Source organism: Tachypleus tridentatus, chromosome 7 (assembly GCF_004210375.1).
Source record: "Tachypleus tridentatus isolate NWPU-2018 chromosome 7, ASM421037v1, whole genome shotgun sequence".
Taxonomy (NCBI): Eukaryota; Metazoa; Arthropoda; class Merostomata; order Xiphosura; family Limulidae; genus Tachypleus; species Tachypleus tridentatus.
Window position 1 is genome coordinate 161,006,325 of NC_134831.1, and position 18,136 is coordinate 161,024,460.

Sequence of the window (18,136 nt, forward strand, 5' to 3'; positions counted from 1 at the left end):
GCGTAGGCCCAGTGTTAGGATGAGAGAGCAGGATGGGTATAAATATTTGAAGGCAAGTTACAGGGATGTTAAAAGAAAAGTGTGGCATATTCGAAAGAAAGAACCACTGCTGTGTTGACATGACATTTGAGTGGGCGCGCCGATCAGACCCATCAATGGTTTCGTTTATGATGAATACAGACTTGATATGACTGAGGTGACAACTCAATCAAAGGAACTGGACAAGAGGTTTAACATTTAAATTATAAATTAATGTATTTGGCTCTTAATAAAAATACAGAAAATTAAGCCACGAAACGAGATACTTCCTCATAAATTAGATGTATTAAGAAAATCCAAAGCATAAAACTAATTAGTTTTGTAAAAAGGAAGTCTGAGCTCAAGTCTTAAGTAGTTTGTTCCAAGTGGTATATATATATATAAGCACAAGTTAAGCTATGGGACTAGCTAACTTAAGCCAGTGTGAGTATATAAATACGAAAAATTAACTCTGAAAACTAGCTGGCTTCCAAAATGGATACGTAAAGAAAACAAAAACCTGAAGACTAGCTAGCTTTTAAGATAGGTATATAAACAAAATATGTCCCAGTTATCTCTTTTACTACGATACATTTTATCCTCTCCGTATTGTTGCTTGTACTCTTGTATTTGGTATGTAGATTTTTGGTTTGGATCCTATCATTTGAAGGCTTTTTTTCAACTATTATCAAACGATCCTTGCTGTAGCTTTTACATTCTCTTTCGTTTAAATATTCAAATTAGCATTAATGTGTAATATATATTTACATAATACTCAGATCTTCTCATATAATATGAATAACAAAACTGAAAATATAGCATATTTTAGGAGGAATATTTATTTAATAAGTACGGTTACAGGTTCTTTTTAATTGACAATATGGCACTAAATATAGATCTTGGAACATGAGCAGCTTCAAAATGGTCAGAACTAAAATTTGACATAGGTAACGTGTCTGAAAGAAACCTATTTGGTTGTTAGTAAAGAGTATTGATTTCTTTTAGGCATGCTTCTTATTAGTCTGGAATAAAACCACAAAGTTTAGCATTTTAATTCAATAAACTTACCTCTTTCCTACTATGGGTCACGTCAAAATTAAAGTTTTTTTTTTGTTTTTTTTTTGGGATTTCGCACAAAGCTACTTGAAGGCTATCTGTGCTAGCCGTCCCTAATTTAGCAGTGTAAGACTAGAGGGAAGGCAGCTAGTCATCACCACCCACCGCCAACTCTTGGGCTTCTCTTTTACCAACGAATAGTGGGATTGACCGTCACATTATACGCCCCCACGGCTGGGAGGGCGAGCATGTTTAGCGCGACGTGGGCGCGAACCCGCGACCCTCGGATTACGAGTCGCACGCCTTACGCGCTTGCAAAATTAAAGAAACATCCGAGGCAATATAAATCATTTATGAAACAGCACGAGCTTGTAAACAGACCTACATCAGTGAAACTAGAAAGCACGTTTAAGCAAAAATAAAATAACATAAAACTCCACAAGAATGGTGAAAATTGAGAAATCTGTCCTGAAGGACATTCCATATTAATTGGATATAAAATATACTGGAACAGTTAACACATCAACTCAGCTAAATTCTGGAAAACAAGAATAATTAAATCTTCTTTCTACATTATCACCGTGAAACCATCAGTAAACAGAGACCCGCGCCTGGAAATCATCAGTATGTGGCTACCAGTGGTTAAATCTTTACTCCTTTCACTAACCAACCACATCATATCGACCTCAATTTTCTCAGATACACGTGAAATCGATACAAGTTGACCTGAGGATAAAACATGCAAGTAAGTTGTAACGTTTTTTTAGTTGTGCTACTCTTAGATTAGCCCTCCAAGACTTTCTTCATATGTCGCGCTAAACCGGTCACCTGCTGTCCATTTTAACTTTCTTTCGCCATTATGAAGATTATGAATAAATGACATATAAATGAATATTAAACGTACGTTTCAATAGTTCTTCTAAAACAATAAATCTACTATAATCAACTTGTATCCTATTTGATTCCATTTTTCTTCATTCTAGTAAATTACAACTTAGCTCGAGAAAACTGCATCTTCCACAATAACAGTAACTATTCATGCCTTTAGCTTCGTTTGAAAGACTTCCTGAAGCAGTCCAACATGCAAGTCAGTAAAACATGGAGATCTTGAGGGTCAAAATGTACTGAAACGTATTACCCGTAACGAAGTAATTCCGACTCTAAATTGAGATAAACATGGGTTAAGTTATTCATTAGCTAAATATTCACACTATTTTATTTTTCACTAGCGAAAGTACCTGGCTTCCTTCAGATTAATACGTTGATATAGACGACCATGATAGTGTATGCATTTAGAACCTACTTTAGCGTAGAAAAACAGTCAGAAATATATTAAACGTACATGACCATAACTATGTGGACACTCGACCATCACACCCATATGTGCTTGTTGAACATCTCATTCTAAAACCATGGGCAGTAATATAGAGTTGGTCCCCCTTTGCTGCTATAACAGTCTCTACTCTTATGGGAAGACTTCTCACTAGATTTTGGAAGATGGCTGTGGGTATTCGCTCCTATTCAGCCACAAGAGCATTAGTGAAGTCGGGCGAGAAGGCCTGGCTCGCAGTCGGTGATCCAATTCTTCCCAAATGTGTTCAATGAGGTTGAGGTCAGAGCTCTGTGCAGGCTAGTCAAGTTATTCCATACCAACCTCGGCAAACCATGTCTTTATGGATCTTATTTTGTGCATAGGGGCGTTTTAATGCTGAAACAAAAAGGGTCCCTCCCAAACTAGAATGTCATTGTATGCTGTAGCATTAAGATTTCCCTTAATCTGAACTAAAGGGTCTAGCTCAAATCATGAAAAACAGCCCTAGACCATTATTCCTCCTCCATAAAACTTTACATTTGGCACTCTGCTTTCAGGCAGGTAACGTTCTCCTGGCATGTGCCAAACCCATATTAGTCCGTCAGACTGCCAGATAGTGAAGCACAATTCATCACTCCAGAGAACGCGTTTCCACTGCTCCAGAGTCTAATGGTGGTGTGATTTACACTGTTCCAGCCAATGCTTGGCATTGCACATTGGTGATCTTAGGCTTGTGTGCAGCTGCTCGGTCACGGAAACCCATTTTATGAAGCTCCCGACGAACAGTTCTTGTGCCGACGTTGCTTCCAGAGGCAGTTTACGACGCAGTAGTAAGTGTTGCAAACGTAGACAGACGATTTTTATGCGTTACGCACTTCAGCACTCGCCTGTCCTGTTCTTGAGCTTGTGCAGCCTACCGCTTCATGGCTGAGCTGTTGTGTTCCTAGACGTTTCCACTTCACAATAACAGAACTTACATTTGACTGGGATAGAAATTTGACGAATTGACTTGTTGGAAATATGGCATCTTGTGACAGTGCCACATTGAAAGTCACCGAGTTCTTCAGTACGACCCATTCTACTGCTAATGTTTATCTATGGAGGCTGCATGCTTGATTTTAGGCACCTGTTAGCAATAAGTGTGGCTGAAATTAGAAGGGGTGTCCACATACTTTTGGCCATCTAGTGTATTTTTATTCCCAAATGCATAAAACGTCATAAAAGTACACTAATAATATTTTTTTGTAAATAATAATAGATGGTAATATACGCCACTTTACCCAACCTGCACAAAAGACGGTGTGTGTCAAGTCACATCACGAATAAGTGTCACAAAAGCTGAAATGCATTTATTTATATAGAACAGTTCATTTAATATCTGCCCATAACGATTATAGCGACTGGGGTGGAAGGGCCCGTAAAACCTTCGGAGTGTAGTGAACATTGGTATGATTTAAAGTAACAAATAAGCTTAACGTAAATGTACAATGTGGCATAACCTGTTCTAGAATCAAGTGTATAAAATTTATCATGCAAATAAAAATACTGATCCAAGTTTAAATTTAACACGTTTATTAATTTAATCACAGGATACTCTATATTAAGAAATTACTCTTTGTTTTCAGTTTTGTAGTTTGTACTAAAGTTTATATGATTTTTTGACACAGATATTAAGTAAATTTAACTGATATTCTAAAACAGTTCACAGATTGGAAAAGTATGTGGAACATGCAGTTCCTGGTTATGTTCTACAACCAGCATATATCCTTCAGTCTTTTTTCCACAATCTAGAACATTAAACTTCACTAAAGGCTATCCTTCTTAAACTTGTAAACTTCGTGAACCTAGGCTGATTTTCACAATTTCAAGACAACAGTACAAGTTTAAGAGCATGTATTGTTTTATGATGACAATTACAGATAGTTCAAAACACTATCACTACAATTAATAACAAAGGTTCACATTTAACATGCTGCCACCTACAGAAAATGAAGTCAAACTTAAAAGAATAAAGCAAGTTGTAATAAATTTCTAAGTACAGAGAAAAACCTGCCACTCTTTAGATTCTTCCCACATAAATACTACATTAAAATATTGTTAAATACACTTAGTTTGTCTAAAAACACAAAGACTAAAGGTAAAATAATATAGGGTTCGATCTTGAGAACCCAACGAACAGTGCAACAAAATACAATAACCTTTATTCAATCCATATATACAAATTCAAAAGTACACTAAATTGTTACAAGATTCTTACATGGAATTGTGTTAAAACTACCTACATCGTTACTTCTTTCTTAACAATTATTAAATGTATTATGTTATACTAGTATAACACTTGAAAATAAAAGAATACTGTAAAACAAAAGTCACCACAACACTATAGTGCCTTGTCACAATATTCTCGAGTAGATCCAACTTAACATTGTTTTTAAGTATAGAATAATATCCATTTTTCTTCATACAACTCATGTAAATATAAGCATAAAGAAAACAATAAACAAATTTTCACTGCATTTATTATGTTATTATTAAATACACACAAAGTAACTCAATATCCATGCAATGAATCTATAAAGTTCTTCAAACATTGGATCTTAATACAATGAAACCCGATAAAAAATTTATTCTCTACATGTTTTTTGATTGCAAGAAAAATAATTTTTGTAGACTACAAATGTTATGATAGCCAGACATTTCACATTTATTAACATTTTAAATTCAAATTGTTTAATGTATTTCAAGTTGTCTAAAAAATATTTAACTTTTATATATACAGACACACACACATATTTCAAAATGTTTTACACCTTTAAAATACATTGAGATTTAAGAATCTATTAAATACTTCCTGGACAACATTTTGCCATTAGTTCTTTGTCCCAAATAATCTAAAAATGTATTTAGATTTCCAAACTTTCCATGTGGACATCTTCTAGAACTCCCACCAAGGACATTGGACAAATTAAATAATCAGTTACCTTAAGACACTTAAATATTTCTAATAACACTTCAACATTGCTGAACTAACTGATTTTACAAGTTAATTTGCCATCTTTATTAATTAAACAGATTATCACTAGTACAACTAAGTCAAAACCTTGTCCTATAATAAATATTAAAAATTTATGAAAACCACTTACCTTGGCCAAAACTTGTCAGAAAATAATTTGGTTTCAGAAGTTGTGTTATAGGTTCAATTTAAAATGTAATACCCTCCTGGTGAGTGAAATAAAAAAAAAAGATATTTTAACCTGGTAAAAATTTTAGGGAGACTAATGTTTCAATAAGTTACTCTATGAATATTACATAGATTTATGCACATAATATTATTCATCTCCATAAATAACTTATATTTTACTTATCATGATTAACTTCTAGTGATTCCTTGACAACTCTGATGACAATAACATAAGGTCAATCTATAGTCAACTTACATAATCACTGATCCTAAGTAAACAATTATACTGAATAAATATATGTATATTTTTTAGTGAAAATGAATACATTTTAATGAAGTTCAATAAGCAAAAATTACAAGGAAAGACTGCATCAAAAACAGCAAATTCAAACTTCTCTCTAATTATATTAGTTTGTTAAACTTAAAAAACAAGTCAAAACAAGAATAAATTTTTAAAAAATGCTGCACTAATTGAAAAGATTCCAGGTACAAATTATAATGTGAGATTATAAATATGTACCTTAGGTTTTGGAGGTGACAGGGGAAGGAGGACCCACACTGTGGTGGGGATACACCATCTATCAGTCATATATTTATTTTAATAAACATTATTACATTTTAATGAAGTTAAATAAATAAAATCATAATGTGGGATGTTGTGTGATTAAGCACTCACATCTCACTCTCCTAATTTCTATATATATTGCTATTCTTTATTTCTTATGTGAGACTGGCAAATGGAAGTTAAGACTGATAGATGGGTATCCCCACTGCTATGTGGGTACTACTTCACAGTCACCTCCAAAACCTAGGGTACATTTTATAATCCCACATTGTAGCTTGTGCACTGGAATCTTTTCAGTTGATGCAGCATTTTTTTGTTTAATTTGTTCTTGTGTTAAAATTACAAATTATATATGCATACATGCAATCAGTAAGGTAAAATATTCACATCATAAGTAGTAGGGTGGATCAAAAAATGTCTCGCATGTAATAAATTTCAAAAATATTTATAATACAATCAGGTCAGAATAACCTACAAATGACAAATAAATGAATTATAACAGTAAGAAACAGAAGTGCAACAACATATCCCCTCTGATCAACACTCAAGAACTGACTGAAGATAAAAGTACAAAACATATAAGGTAAAAATTGACATTAGCTGAATATAGATTTGAAAAATCTCTATCATTTGAGAATTAAGCTAAACTTTTTATTAGAGCTGCTAACAGCTAGTCATAAACTCCTTTCATATTCAATTATTTTTACTAAGTTAGCTTTGAAGTTTAAATGTGACACAGCTGTTTAAAGAATGAAGTTATACATAACAAGCAACAATGCAAAATTACTCTCGTGATTTTAATTCCTGTTTTTATAACAACATTTACTCTAACTCATGAAAATGTAACTTAGGTTAAAGTTTCTCACAGATTTACAATATTAACATTATGCTATAGAAGTACTTGTATTATTAGCAAACAATCAACAATGTAACATAACTGTCACCTGCGAATATAGATCCAACATCTTCAGTAAGTTCTCAACATTGCTATCTTTGATATATCTTGACTGATTTCCAGCCAGAATGTGGATCCTTCATACAAAACATAACAAACCATTAGAATATACAACTAATTTAATTCAAATTACAAATAAATAAATAAAGCCAAGTAAATATCACAGAGTTGGAGAGAAAAAGACAATCGTACATTTTACATTTATTAATGACCATGGTTTTACCAGAAAAGACATTATCAGGTACAGACTGAAATTGTTTACAAATAAGTTTATATAACCCCATTATCAGGTACAGACTGAAATGGTTTATAAATAGGTTTATATATCCCCATTCTGCATCAAAAACAAAAACAAGAAATGGTTTCAGATAAGCTACATTTGAAAACCTTTTCCCAAAATTATTTATAACACAACGAACAAAAAAATTTACAGACCAACATTCTACTGTAAGAACAACCTATGAAAAATGTTGTCCATCAACACAGATAAAATCAAAAAGCAAAGCAACAGTGGTGTTTACCAATTAATATGTCAATACAGTAATAATGTATATATAGGTCAAATTGGAGTCTCACAGCAACAAAAATTAAAGAACAATCTAGAAGCCGGAAATTAAGGAAAATGGATTCAACCTTTGTATTCCACTTTAATGAGACTAAATCCAATTTGATGATCTAAACAACCACACCAAGTTAAGCTCCTCACCACTTCTCACCCCATTTGTCTCAAGGTGAATGTCAAGGTTACTTCTGATTCTTTGGTTAAACTATGTATAAACCTGTTTATAAACCATTTCAATTTGAACATGTCAATGTCTTTACTAACAAAACCATAGCTGTTAATAAACAAAGAATTTCTGAAATGTAAAGATGTCTGTTTTTCTTCACAATTCTGTAATTATGGGGATTCACCAAGTAATTACAGTTTCAATTATATTAATTGCTTTAATTACAATAAAAGTACACTAGAGGTACTAAAGGTTTTTATCCTTCTTCAAAATACCTTCCAATGTTTGATATTATAAACTTAGGTTACTTACAAGAGATGGATGTTAAAACACTTACATTTTACAATCTAAGGCTTTAGCATACTTCACACTCAAATCCAAAGAACTGATGAATTCAGCTTCATAGTGTGGTTTGGAAGCAAAGCCAAAGTCCCATGCTTCAATATTACCTGCAGATATGATTAAAAGAAAATACTGATTTTATACACAAATATAAATACTGTTTATATTTCTTTCCATTATTAAAAGGACCTAAACCATTCTGATTTCAAGACAATTAAATATTTTCTTTGCCAAAAATAACTATCTTGAGAAATTTCATCAAAATATCTTATTTTTCCCAAACACTGTATTTTTTAAAATGTTTTAAATTTCTGAATTGAAAACAGTAGAAAAAAGATTTGCCTATGAAAATTAACAAGCAGTTAGTTCATTGAATAAGTTTACATATATTTCACAAATCACACTGAAACAGTATTATAAAAAAAGAAAATTAATAACCAAATAAAAATTATAACGTTTTGGTGAATGACTAACAGTGTTAAAAATCCTTAACGAAGTTCCACTGAGCTTCTCACAAAATTATTTGACATGAATGGTCTTAACTCATATATATTGTCAACTAAATACACCTACTGAATGTGAATATATTTAAAAAAAAAAAGTCTAAAATTATACATCATATAACATTATGATTCACTTAAACTACACATTTCCTTCAATTTCTTTGAATTATCAAATGATTTCTGGAAACTGAGCTCTTCAATGGCATCTCAGCAATAGAGATATAGATAATTCTTTCTCTACAACTTAGGATTAGCATTGTTCGAATATAAATACCTTACATCAATGGTTTCCAAGCTGTAGGTCATGGCAAATGGCTAGGGGAGTCATGAGAGTTTCAACAAACAAAGAATAATTAAGAACATAAAAAGATTGTATTTGGCAACAGATATGTCATACAAGTCAAGGTATGTAGGTTAGGGTGTCATCAGTGGAAAATGTTTGGGAACCAATGCTTTACATACATTGTATATAGCAAAATAAGCTAAGGAAACAATAAACAGCTAAAATTTATAACAATGGCTAAGTGTATCTTTCTTAGAAATCAGTTTGGACAGAGTTGGGTGAGTGGTAGTCTAACAATTAGACTGAAATACAAAATGCTTAGTCTACAAAACATTTACTATCTACCACACACAAATTATTCTAATTCTGTATGAAAATATGTATCATACAATCTTGTAGTACCAGCAGATCGTGATAATAAAAATTTAGTAGTCTGTATACCCTTAGTTATAAGATAATTCACTGTTGCTTACTACACAATATCACTAATATTCTCACTTAGAAATGTGATAATACTATTAACATTAAAGGACAGCAAGAGACCTTTATATTCATGAAATTAAATCTTTAAATAAATGAATAAAAACTCTAATAAATTAACTGTATCTACAAAATCTAAAGAAAACCCCTTCCAGAGGCCAAGCAACCTGTTAGAAAAATAAAGTTGTCTTAGTTAGAGGACTTCTTCCTTGCCAAAATTTTCACTTGTGTCCCAGGTGTGTTACCATTCTGACCATTAAATGTGGAAAAAGGTGATGCATCAACACTATCACTTCCCTTAAAAAAATAAAAACAGAATTGGGAACTTAAAAGCTGCAAACTGAAATTATAAAAATGTAGGCAAACAAGTCTGAAGATACTATAGACATTATTTACTCAAACTAGAAACCTCTATTTTGGTTCAATACTGTCACTTAGAATTACATTTAGTGGAGTCAAAATAGCTATTTGTAGTTTGAGTAAATAATGACTATATTATTTCTAGCCTTGTTTCCTTAATTTTTTATGATCCCTATTTGTAGATTTTTTAATATAATTTTTTTTAATATTTATCCTGTTTGTTGGATTTTTTATGCTTAATTATAGGCAGATAATTACTTGATATGGTTGCTAACCATATTGATTAATTCAAGATGTTAAATGTTAAGCTGCAACTGGAGAATGACAAAGATTTTGTTTGAGAAAACAGTGAACATTTATAATTTCTGTATAACTAAATTCTCTATGTATAATGCATCACAAAGGGCAAATATATGTCTAGACTAAAACATAATCCCCACTAAACATGTATAAAATTTTACCAGTAAGAAAGCTGATTTAAAAATAAACCATACATAATAAAGTTCATTGTAAATGAACCTTTGTATCTATTAAAATAATTATTCTATGAACTTGTGTAATAAAATTTAATATTGTGTACTAATTTTCTTTTCTTATTCCTTCACTTCATACATAATATATGGTTGACACCATAAAGACACTGACTATATAGTGTACAAAGCATCGAGTATCTACATGTTACAGTCATCTAATGTTCATCTATTATTATTGTATGGTAATTCTTGTTTAACCGTGTATTTAAGTTTTTTAAAGGAACAACAGACATCTGCAAGAAATCTAACATTTAGAGGTAATGATAAAATTGTTTACACTAGAATTATCTTGTTTTTCACCTTATGTAAAAAAAAAACAGAAAAAAATCAACTTTTTAATACCCTATGACCTCCAAAGTAACTTATTTAGTATTCTACAAAAGGTTTGGGTGCAATATACCAAGCTGTTTGAAGAGTTTAACTTGTTATACTACAATAATCTTTCCATCTCATCATCCTAGTAGCTCTCCTATTAACGTTTTTGAGACATTCAACGTCCTTCCTAAGGTAAGGGGCCCAAGACTGTATACAGTTCTCCAAATCTGACCTAACTAATGAATTATACAATGACATTATAATCTCATTAGACTTGTTTCCAATATTTCTGTAGATATAACATGAAACAATATTTACTTTTCCACTAGTAAGAGCACATTGTTTGTATAGCTTAAGAAACAAATAAACCATAACACCAAAATCTTTTCCTTCCATAACAGTCACACTCATAATTCAGATTCTGATATCAATTGTGAATAATCCTGTATTTAGTATAATTAAAGCCACCTGCCATTTATTTGCCAAACTCGCCAAATAATCCAAATCCTTTCATGAGATAGTAGCATCCTACACAGAGCCAGAAACACCCAACAAATTTAAATGGGTAATCTATGCCAGTAACATAAATCAAAAAGAGCAAAGATCCTAACAGTGAGCCCTAAAAGACCCTACTCATGAAATTAATCCAATCTGAATGTACCTTCATGTATAACAACCTTCTTGCTTTCTTCCATCTAGCTAGTTTCCTATCCAATTAGCCAATTTGTTCCCCACACATGCAGAGATAAAAATAAGCCTTTTATGTGGCACAGTACAAAATATTTTCTGAAAATCCACACACATATGTATCCTTACTTATATAAGCAGTAACTTGTTTAACCTCAATAGATTAGTAAGCCAAGATTTTTCAACAGTGAAATTATACTATTTAGAAAATATTTGAACTTTGTTAAATTACGTTGAAAGCAAATTTTAGCAGACTTTCAAACCTTTTCCCACCAATGACTTAAAACAGAAGACCCATTATTTAGGAATTTCAGAAATAACAAATGATTCAAACATGCAATCTTTAATCTTTTTCAAAACCCTTGAAAAAATATTATCTTGCTTAAATACTTTGAACTTTCCAATTTTGTCTTAACAAGCTCAGACATGACCTTCTTGTTCAAACTTGTTTCTATCTAGCAGTTGTTCAAATTGTGGAATTTTGCTTAAATCTTAATTAATAAAAATTGAAGGATAAAAACAATTTAACAACCCAGCTAATCCATAATCATCATATATTAGCCTTTTAATGCCATCATTCAGAGACCCTATACTCATCCTAAAATTATCCTCACCCTTAAAATATTTGAAGAAACCCTTATCATACCCATCTAAATTATTTAAGAATTTATTTACAAATTTTATTTCCACATTTGATCAGTATCTTCAACCAAGTCAGTTGTCCATATCACAGCAGATAATTCTTATCTTTTCAAATCTGTTTATTAAATTTAGAATAAATGTGTCATTATTCCCAATTTCTATATGCAGGAAAACATCAAATCTAGTTTAGCAATGTTCACTTACACCCAGATTTTCTCCCTCAACCTCTATCACATCAACCATTTTATTACTAGAAATTAACAAATTACCTAATATAGAATTGTTCCTGGTAGGTTACCCAACTAACTGTTAGAGTAAACATTCCTGAACAGTTTCTAAAAACCTGTTTCTCTCCTGATTTGACTCCCAATCTATATATTTGAAAGTCAAACATCCCATAACGACATTAACAGTCAAATGCCTTATCTCACTGCTGAGTTTCTCATTAATTTTATCTGGTAGTCTGTGACAAATACCAGCTAATAACCTTCTTCCCTTACAACAACCAACAGAAACCCAAACAGATTCAACCTTATCTTTGACGTCCTCAACTTGAACAGAATGTAACTTGTATTTTACATATCAAGCCACTCTTACCTTTCTTTTTAGTACTATATCCCTATTAAATAACCTGTAACCTTGTATTTCAAAGAAATTCCATTTTATTATAAATGTTCATATTTATACAGGTTTCAGTTATTCTCATATCAAAATCAACTATTCTTACTGGTACTTTAAAGCAATTCATTTCCTTTCTTATATTACCAGCATTAACAGTTTAACTCACCATCTATGTTATCGCTCTATTCTTACACTATACTTGTCTCTACATCTTACTTTTTCTTCATTATTCTGGCCTTCACCTCGTTTAAATCTGCCCTCACATTTGATTTAATAGCCCTTGCAAACAAGACACCCTCTTCCCTATTTAAATACAAACCATTTATTCCAAAATGCTCCTTCTTCCCATTAAACTGAACTTGCAAATCAAACCAAACAACCTGCTCTTCCACACATACCAAGTCTAGTGTTAAGCTCTAACAACCTAATTATAATTTCATCCCCACAATAAAGTCTTGGCAGTGCCCCTGACATGTTATTATGGCTCTTGTCATTGAACACCTTTATTGATATCTGGGTATGTAACAATTAGCTCCTCTCACCTACCCTTCCCTACATCATTAGCTCCTATGTGCAGTACAAAGACTACATCACTGTTAGCATCCTTCACTAATTACTTACTCTTCCAGCTACTCCTTCCATCTTTACTCCCAGAGATCATAACTTCTTTTCTCCCAAGTTACCCCACAGACTATCTTATTCACTTTCTTTATATACATAACAGATTTAAAAGACTTATGAAATGGCAAATTGAAAGTAATTTTCTATTAGCTTTCATAAGACAGATATGCTGGGCTATTCATTTAAAGTGTGGAATATGCATAATATTTATAGTACAATTCAAACATTTATATGGCTTAAATGTTAAATTTGTAAATTTATGATCATACCAAATTATGCAGAGTTTTTGTAATATCAAACTCTCTTAAACATGAACCATATTCCATTGTAGTACAATGAAATCAAACAAGTATGTTATATTTAAATATAAAATTGTATGAAATTTATTGGTATAATAAAGTAGCAAATTTACTTCCTGTGTTTAATATTTTCAGGTAAATGATTAGGATGCATGTTAATGATATCTAATTTCTGTCCTTTATAGTGAAATAAAGTTACATTCACTCAAGATAAAGCTATCAGGAAGTTAACATTCCCTTGTGTAAAGTTGCATTTCCCATTAAATTGTTTTTTTTATTTAATCTGTGCAATATTTTCATTTTCATTGGTCATAACTAAAGAAATATAAACAGTCCATGCATTCCCAATCAGGAGCACTAACTGAAAATTTGAAATTCCTCTAGTGAAGTTAAATTCTCTGTGAATGTAGAAATGTAATATTTCGATCTATGATTTGCTAAAAAAAATCGTTGGATATAGATCAATCAATGTTTGAGATATTTTAAAAGAGCCTAATATATTAACACCTGATTTCATTTGATTTTAAGAATTTGTAATGCATAATGAGAGGACTTAAACATTTTGGCAATAATGTCAGAAAAAACGATCTTTACTCTCCAGATAATAATAATAAAAGAAAAACTTTATTTTAGCCAATGTTTCACCACTGCAGCTTCCTTAAGGCCAGTAGTACAAGAACTATAAAGTTTTATTTTTAACTGGAGAGTAAAGTGTTTCACCACTGTAGCTTCCTTGAATCAGTTCTACAAGAACTATAAAAAGTTTGTTTGTTTTTTTTAAATAGAGAGTAAAATCTTTATTTTTTAACACATATCACTTGAAATGTTAATGCTACTTTCACCAAGTTACCATCCACATCCAAAACAATAATTCACTTTTGGCCAACAATTTTAAATTTTACAAACTACTGAGTGGTTGAAAAAAAAACCATTTTGGGCACTTTTGAACTTTGCCTTACAATATTATCAACTTTACTGTTGTCGTGGTTTTTCATTTTTTTCAAATAGGGTTAGTAAAATTTCATATTTAGTTTAAATGACATATGATTAATTTAACTCTACAACAGTGGAAAAGTTCTGTTCCTCTGTCAGATACACAATTACCTATGAATTATAGTAGGACTTCCAGGTTATTCTTGAAATTTGTTTTTTATATTTATGAATATTAGTTAGCAAAAAACAATGATGTTAATCAAATGCTTTTCTATGTATACATATGTGTGCATATCTTGCAATAATATCATTTGAGTGGGAAAACACAAGTCTAGTGAGGGTGGGCTTGAACACAATCTCTACACAGTTCTATCCATGGTACAGTAATTTTATTGGTTAAAAATATGTACGTCCCTGAAGATTAAAGTATTGAAAATGCTGTTAACCAGGTGGTTATATAAATAACTTTTCCAAAATAAATTGATAGTCCTGAATTTTAGACCATATACTGAAATATCAAAAATCTGTATGTTTTCTGAATTTCATCAGATTCCACTGGTATGTACACTCATCCTTTATAGTGAAGGTATGAAGATCCTAACAGTGAGCCCTGAAAAATTTACTGGTATATTGAGAACTTAATCTCTAAAGGTTGAATTATATAATCCTACACTACTGTAATTAAGTATATAAAAATGCTTTTGTTTCATTTCAACTAATATTCAAGATTAAATATTTTTGCACCTTTAAATGCATTTTATAAAAAAACAATGTACTAAATATGATTGATTAAGTTACAAACCATTCCACTGTTTACGAAGAAATAAATATTTATGCTACCTTACAAAAAAATAAAAACATTAGTCATAGGTTTATATAGAGGACATGATGTCATAAGGTAAGAATGAAGCACAAGCGTAGGAGTACAACAGAGTAACTAAGACTAAAAAATGTGAGATGCTCACCAAAGCATGTCAAGAACTTTAGCAGTTTATACTTTTAAACAGTTGCACTATAAATGTATATGTGTAAAACTGATAGTAACAAACACAAACACATTGCACAGTAACTGTTGGAAAGTTTTTAAATATACAAAAATGCAAACAAATGTTTACACAAGAACCTTCAGATTATTGGCAAATTAGGCAAATACATATCTAGGATTTGTAACAGAAGGCATTTCTTTGCATAAAGCATTAAGGGTGGCTGTAACAAACTGCCCAGCCATATTGTTGAAGCTGTGTTTATCAAATCCTTTAATAAACAGCTTTATGAGATTCTTGGATCAACAAATAAATGAGCCAAGGATAGGTCAAATGGCCTCTGCTGATTTCTAATCATTATTTTGTTCTTATCTAACAGTCTTAATTCAGTCCATAATTGAAGTTACCCTTGAGTTTTCAGACTTCCTTGAACTGGTTGTTAACATCCCAACCTTTGGTAAACATAACTATACTTACTCAGTACTTCTTTTCACAGACTTCTCACTCACACTTCTTGTAATGAAACTTCACAAACTGAAATTGGACTTCACTATAGAGATAGTCTTCTCTTGTTAATTTCTGTTGCTGTTTTTAGCCATGTCTAAGAGAGTCATAGAATGGCCACAAGTTTTTGTTTGTTTGTTTGGTTTTATTTCAAGTACAAATTTTTAGTTTATAACTCCATCATCTCTTGACTACTTTGAGATCTAATTACAACTTGGACTCTGAAAGTCAAATACTTTTCATTGTTGCACTTGACCACTCCCAGTGTCTCTTTGATGAATTAATATTGCCTAAAGAACTTGAATTTGAGAATAGGTTAGTAGATATCCTTATGAGTAGTAAAATTGAATCGTATATGCACACCCTAAATAATTTTCAAATTTACAATTCATGCCTTTTTAAAATAAAATAATTTGTACATTTTGTAAACAAAAAACAGAATATCAAATATTTGGAATATGACCAAACAAATGGATTAAACCCATTACCCCTATTGTAATAAGTCTTCAAAAGTTCTGCTGAATTATTGGAAGAGGGTTAAAAATAAGTAACTATTGCATCGGAAATTTTATAATAACTAATTTTATATTGTTATTGGAATACTTAATGTTAAATATTAGGTTGTATAATTCATTGTGTAAACATAGAATAACCAGTGTACAATAGACAGTTTGCCAAAGTATTTTATAGATCTCGGCGTTAAACAAGAACTATCAATATTTCGTTCATACTTTCTTGACTTGTGAGAATCATCTGGACAAAAGAGGCGATTCATGCTTCAGTGAAGGAATTGCTGGTCGTAACAAAAACGAGGCACGCGATTGCGTGGCAATGAGACCACACATCTGGCTAATAGTTTACATGCAGATGGAAACTATAAGGGGACTTATCCCCCTTTAAAATAATGTTCAATTGTTTAAATACAGACTTAAATGAAGTATTTAACTGTTACTGTAAGATATTAGATACTTACAAGAGATATAACTAATTAATTTTAAATATTTTTAACCAATAGTATGTGGCTGAAAAGAGTTGATTGCCCTTTATGCTGGTACCTGGGAGAAGATAAGGGTTGTAAGAGGAAAAAAGATACACACAACTATGGTAGACAGTTTTCTTATTAGTGGAACTTCGGAAGTGTCGCTAATTTGTGATACTAAAATACATAAACGTAGTAATAAATAAATAATGAACAAGACCTGAGAACAAATAAAAACACCGTTGTATTTATTGTTTAGCAATATGAGAAGATTATAAAAATTTAGGGATTACTTTTCTTTTGCAAGATGGTTCGTAAAATTGTTTATTATTCAAAAAGTACTCCATTGTTTCAAATCAGTTCTTAATCTAATTATTTGCTTGTGCTATAGTTCAGCTAGACAATGATTTGGCTAATCTTGAATTGAAATTGTGACATGTAGACATTTCATAGATGTTTCATACTTCCATAGCTGCTAAATACTGTTTTTCAAATATTCAGCGTCTTTAGGGTTTATTATTGTTACGAATATCGGTTCATGGAACAACTAAATTATTCTCTTCTTGGTTATTCAAGAAGAACCACGGTCATTAGGTGTTTTTCCTTTAGAAGAGATCGCTGTAGAGTGAATGATGTTAGGAATAGAAATAGCGATGTGTTTTAGCCACGAATCATGTGATTACCTAGAGGTATGCTCCATCCTTTTTGACACGAGAATTGCCTCAAATCTCGTGGAAGGTGCTTGCGCATGAGAAGAGATAACTTTAATATTTTACTTTGTTTAAAATGTTGAGTTAAATTTATATATATATGTATCTTGTCAAGTTTATTGGTTAAGACTTTGTTGAAAATATAACTAAAAATTGTTTGCTAGACTGCAGTTCTATAGACGTATAGTTTGACTTCAGCAAAACGTAGAGTACAACATATAATTACTAGTTGTACTGGCGAGGGAGTCTAAATAAAGCATTTAAGGACTTGTTCGAGTATTAGATTAGAGTTTACTTTCATAATAGAGGCTGTAATTGTTTCAACCACGTATTTATTCTTTTTTTGTGTAGGGCCTGGCATGGCCTAGCGCGTTAAGGCGTGCGCTTCGTAATCTGAGGGTCGCGGGTTCGCGCCCGAGTCGCGCCAAACATGCTCACCCTCCTAGCCGTGGGGACGTTATAATGTGACGGTCAATCCCACTTTTCGTTGGTAAAAGAGTAGCCCAAGAGTTGGCGGAGGGTGGTG

At 31.7% G+C, this 18,136-nt stretch overlaps 1 protein-coding gene across 1 annotated transcript; it reads right to left on the reverse strand.

Moving 5' to 3' along the window:
- Positions 1–5,436: 5,436 nt before the first annotated feature.
- Positions 5,437–17,022, reverse strand: LOC143257043 (putative hydroxypyruvate isomerase). Its single transcript, XM_076515141.1, has 4 exons — positions 16,653–17,022; positions 8,153–8,264; positions 7,077–7,164; positions 5,437–5,605 (listed from the first exon to the last, which is right to left on the reverse strand). Exons 1-4 carry the CDS (start codon positions 16,672–16,674, stop codon positions 5,588–5,590), a joined length of 240 nt encoding a protein of 79 aa, XP_076371256.1. The 5' UTR covers positions 16,675–17,022; the 3' UTR covers positions 5,437–5,587.
- Positions 17,023–18,136: the final 1,114 nt, after the last annotated feature.

Coding starts and splice junctions, on each gene's coding strand:
- LOC143257043 (XM_076515141.1), bottom strand. CDS start 16,674: ATGATTCTCACAAGTCAAGAAA. Junction 8,265..16,652: donor GATTCTCACAAGTCAAGAAA/GTATGAACGAAA, acceptor TCATATCTGCAG/GTAATATTGAAGCATGGGAC. Junction 7,165..8,152: donor AAAGCCTTAGATTGTAAAAT/GTAAGTGTTTTA, acceptor TTTTGTATGAAG/GATCCACATTCTGGCTGGAA.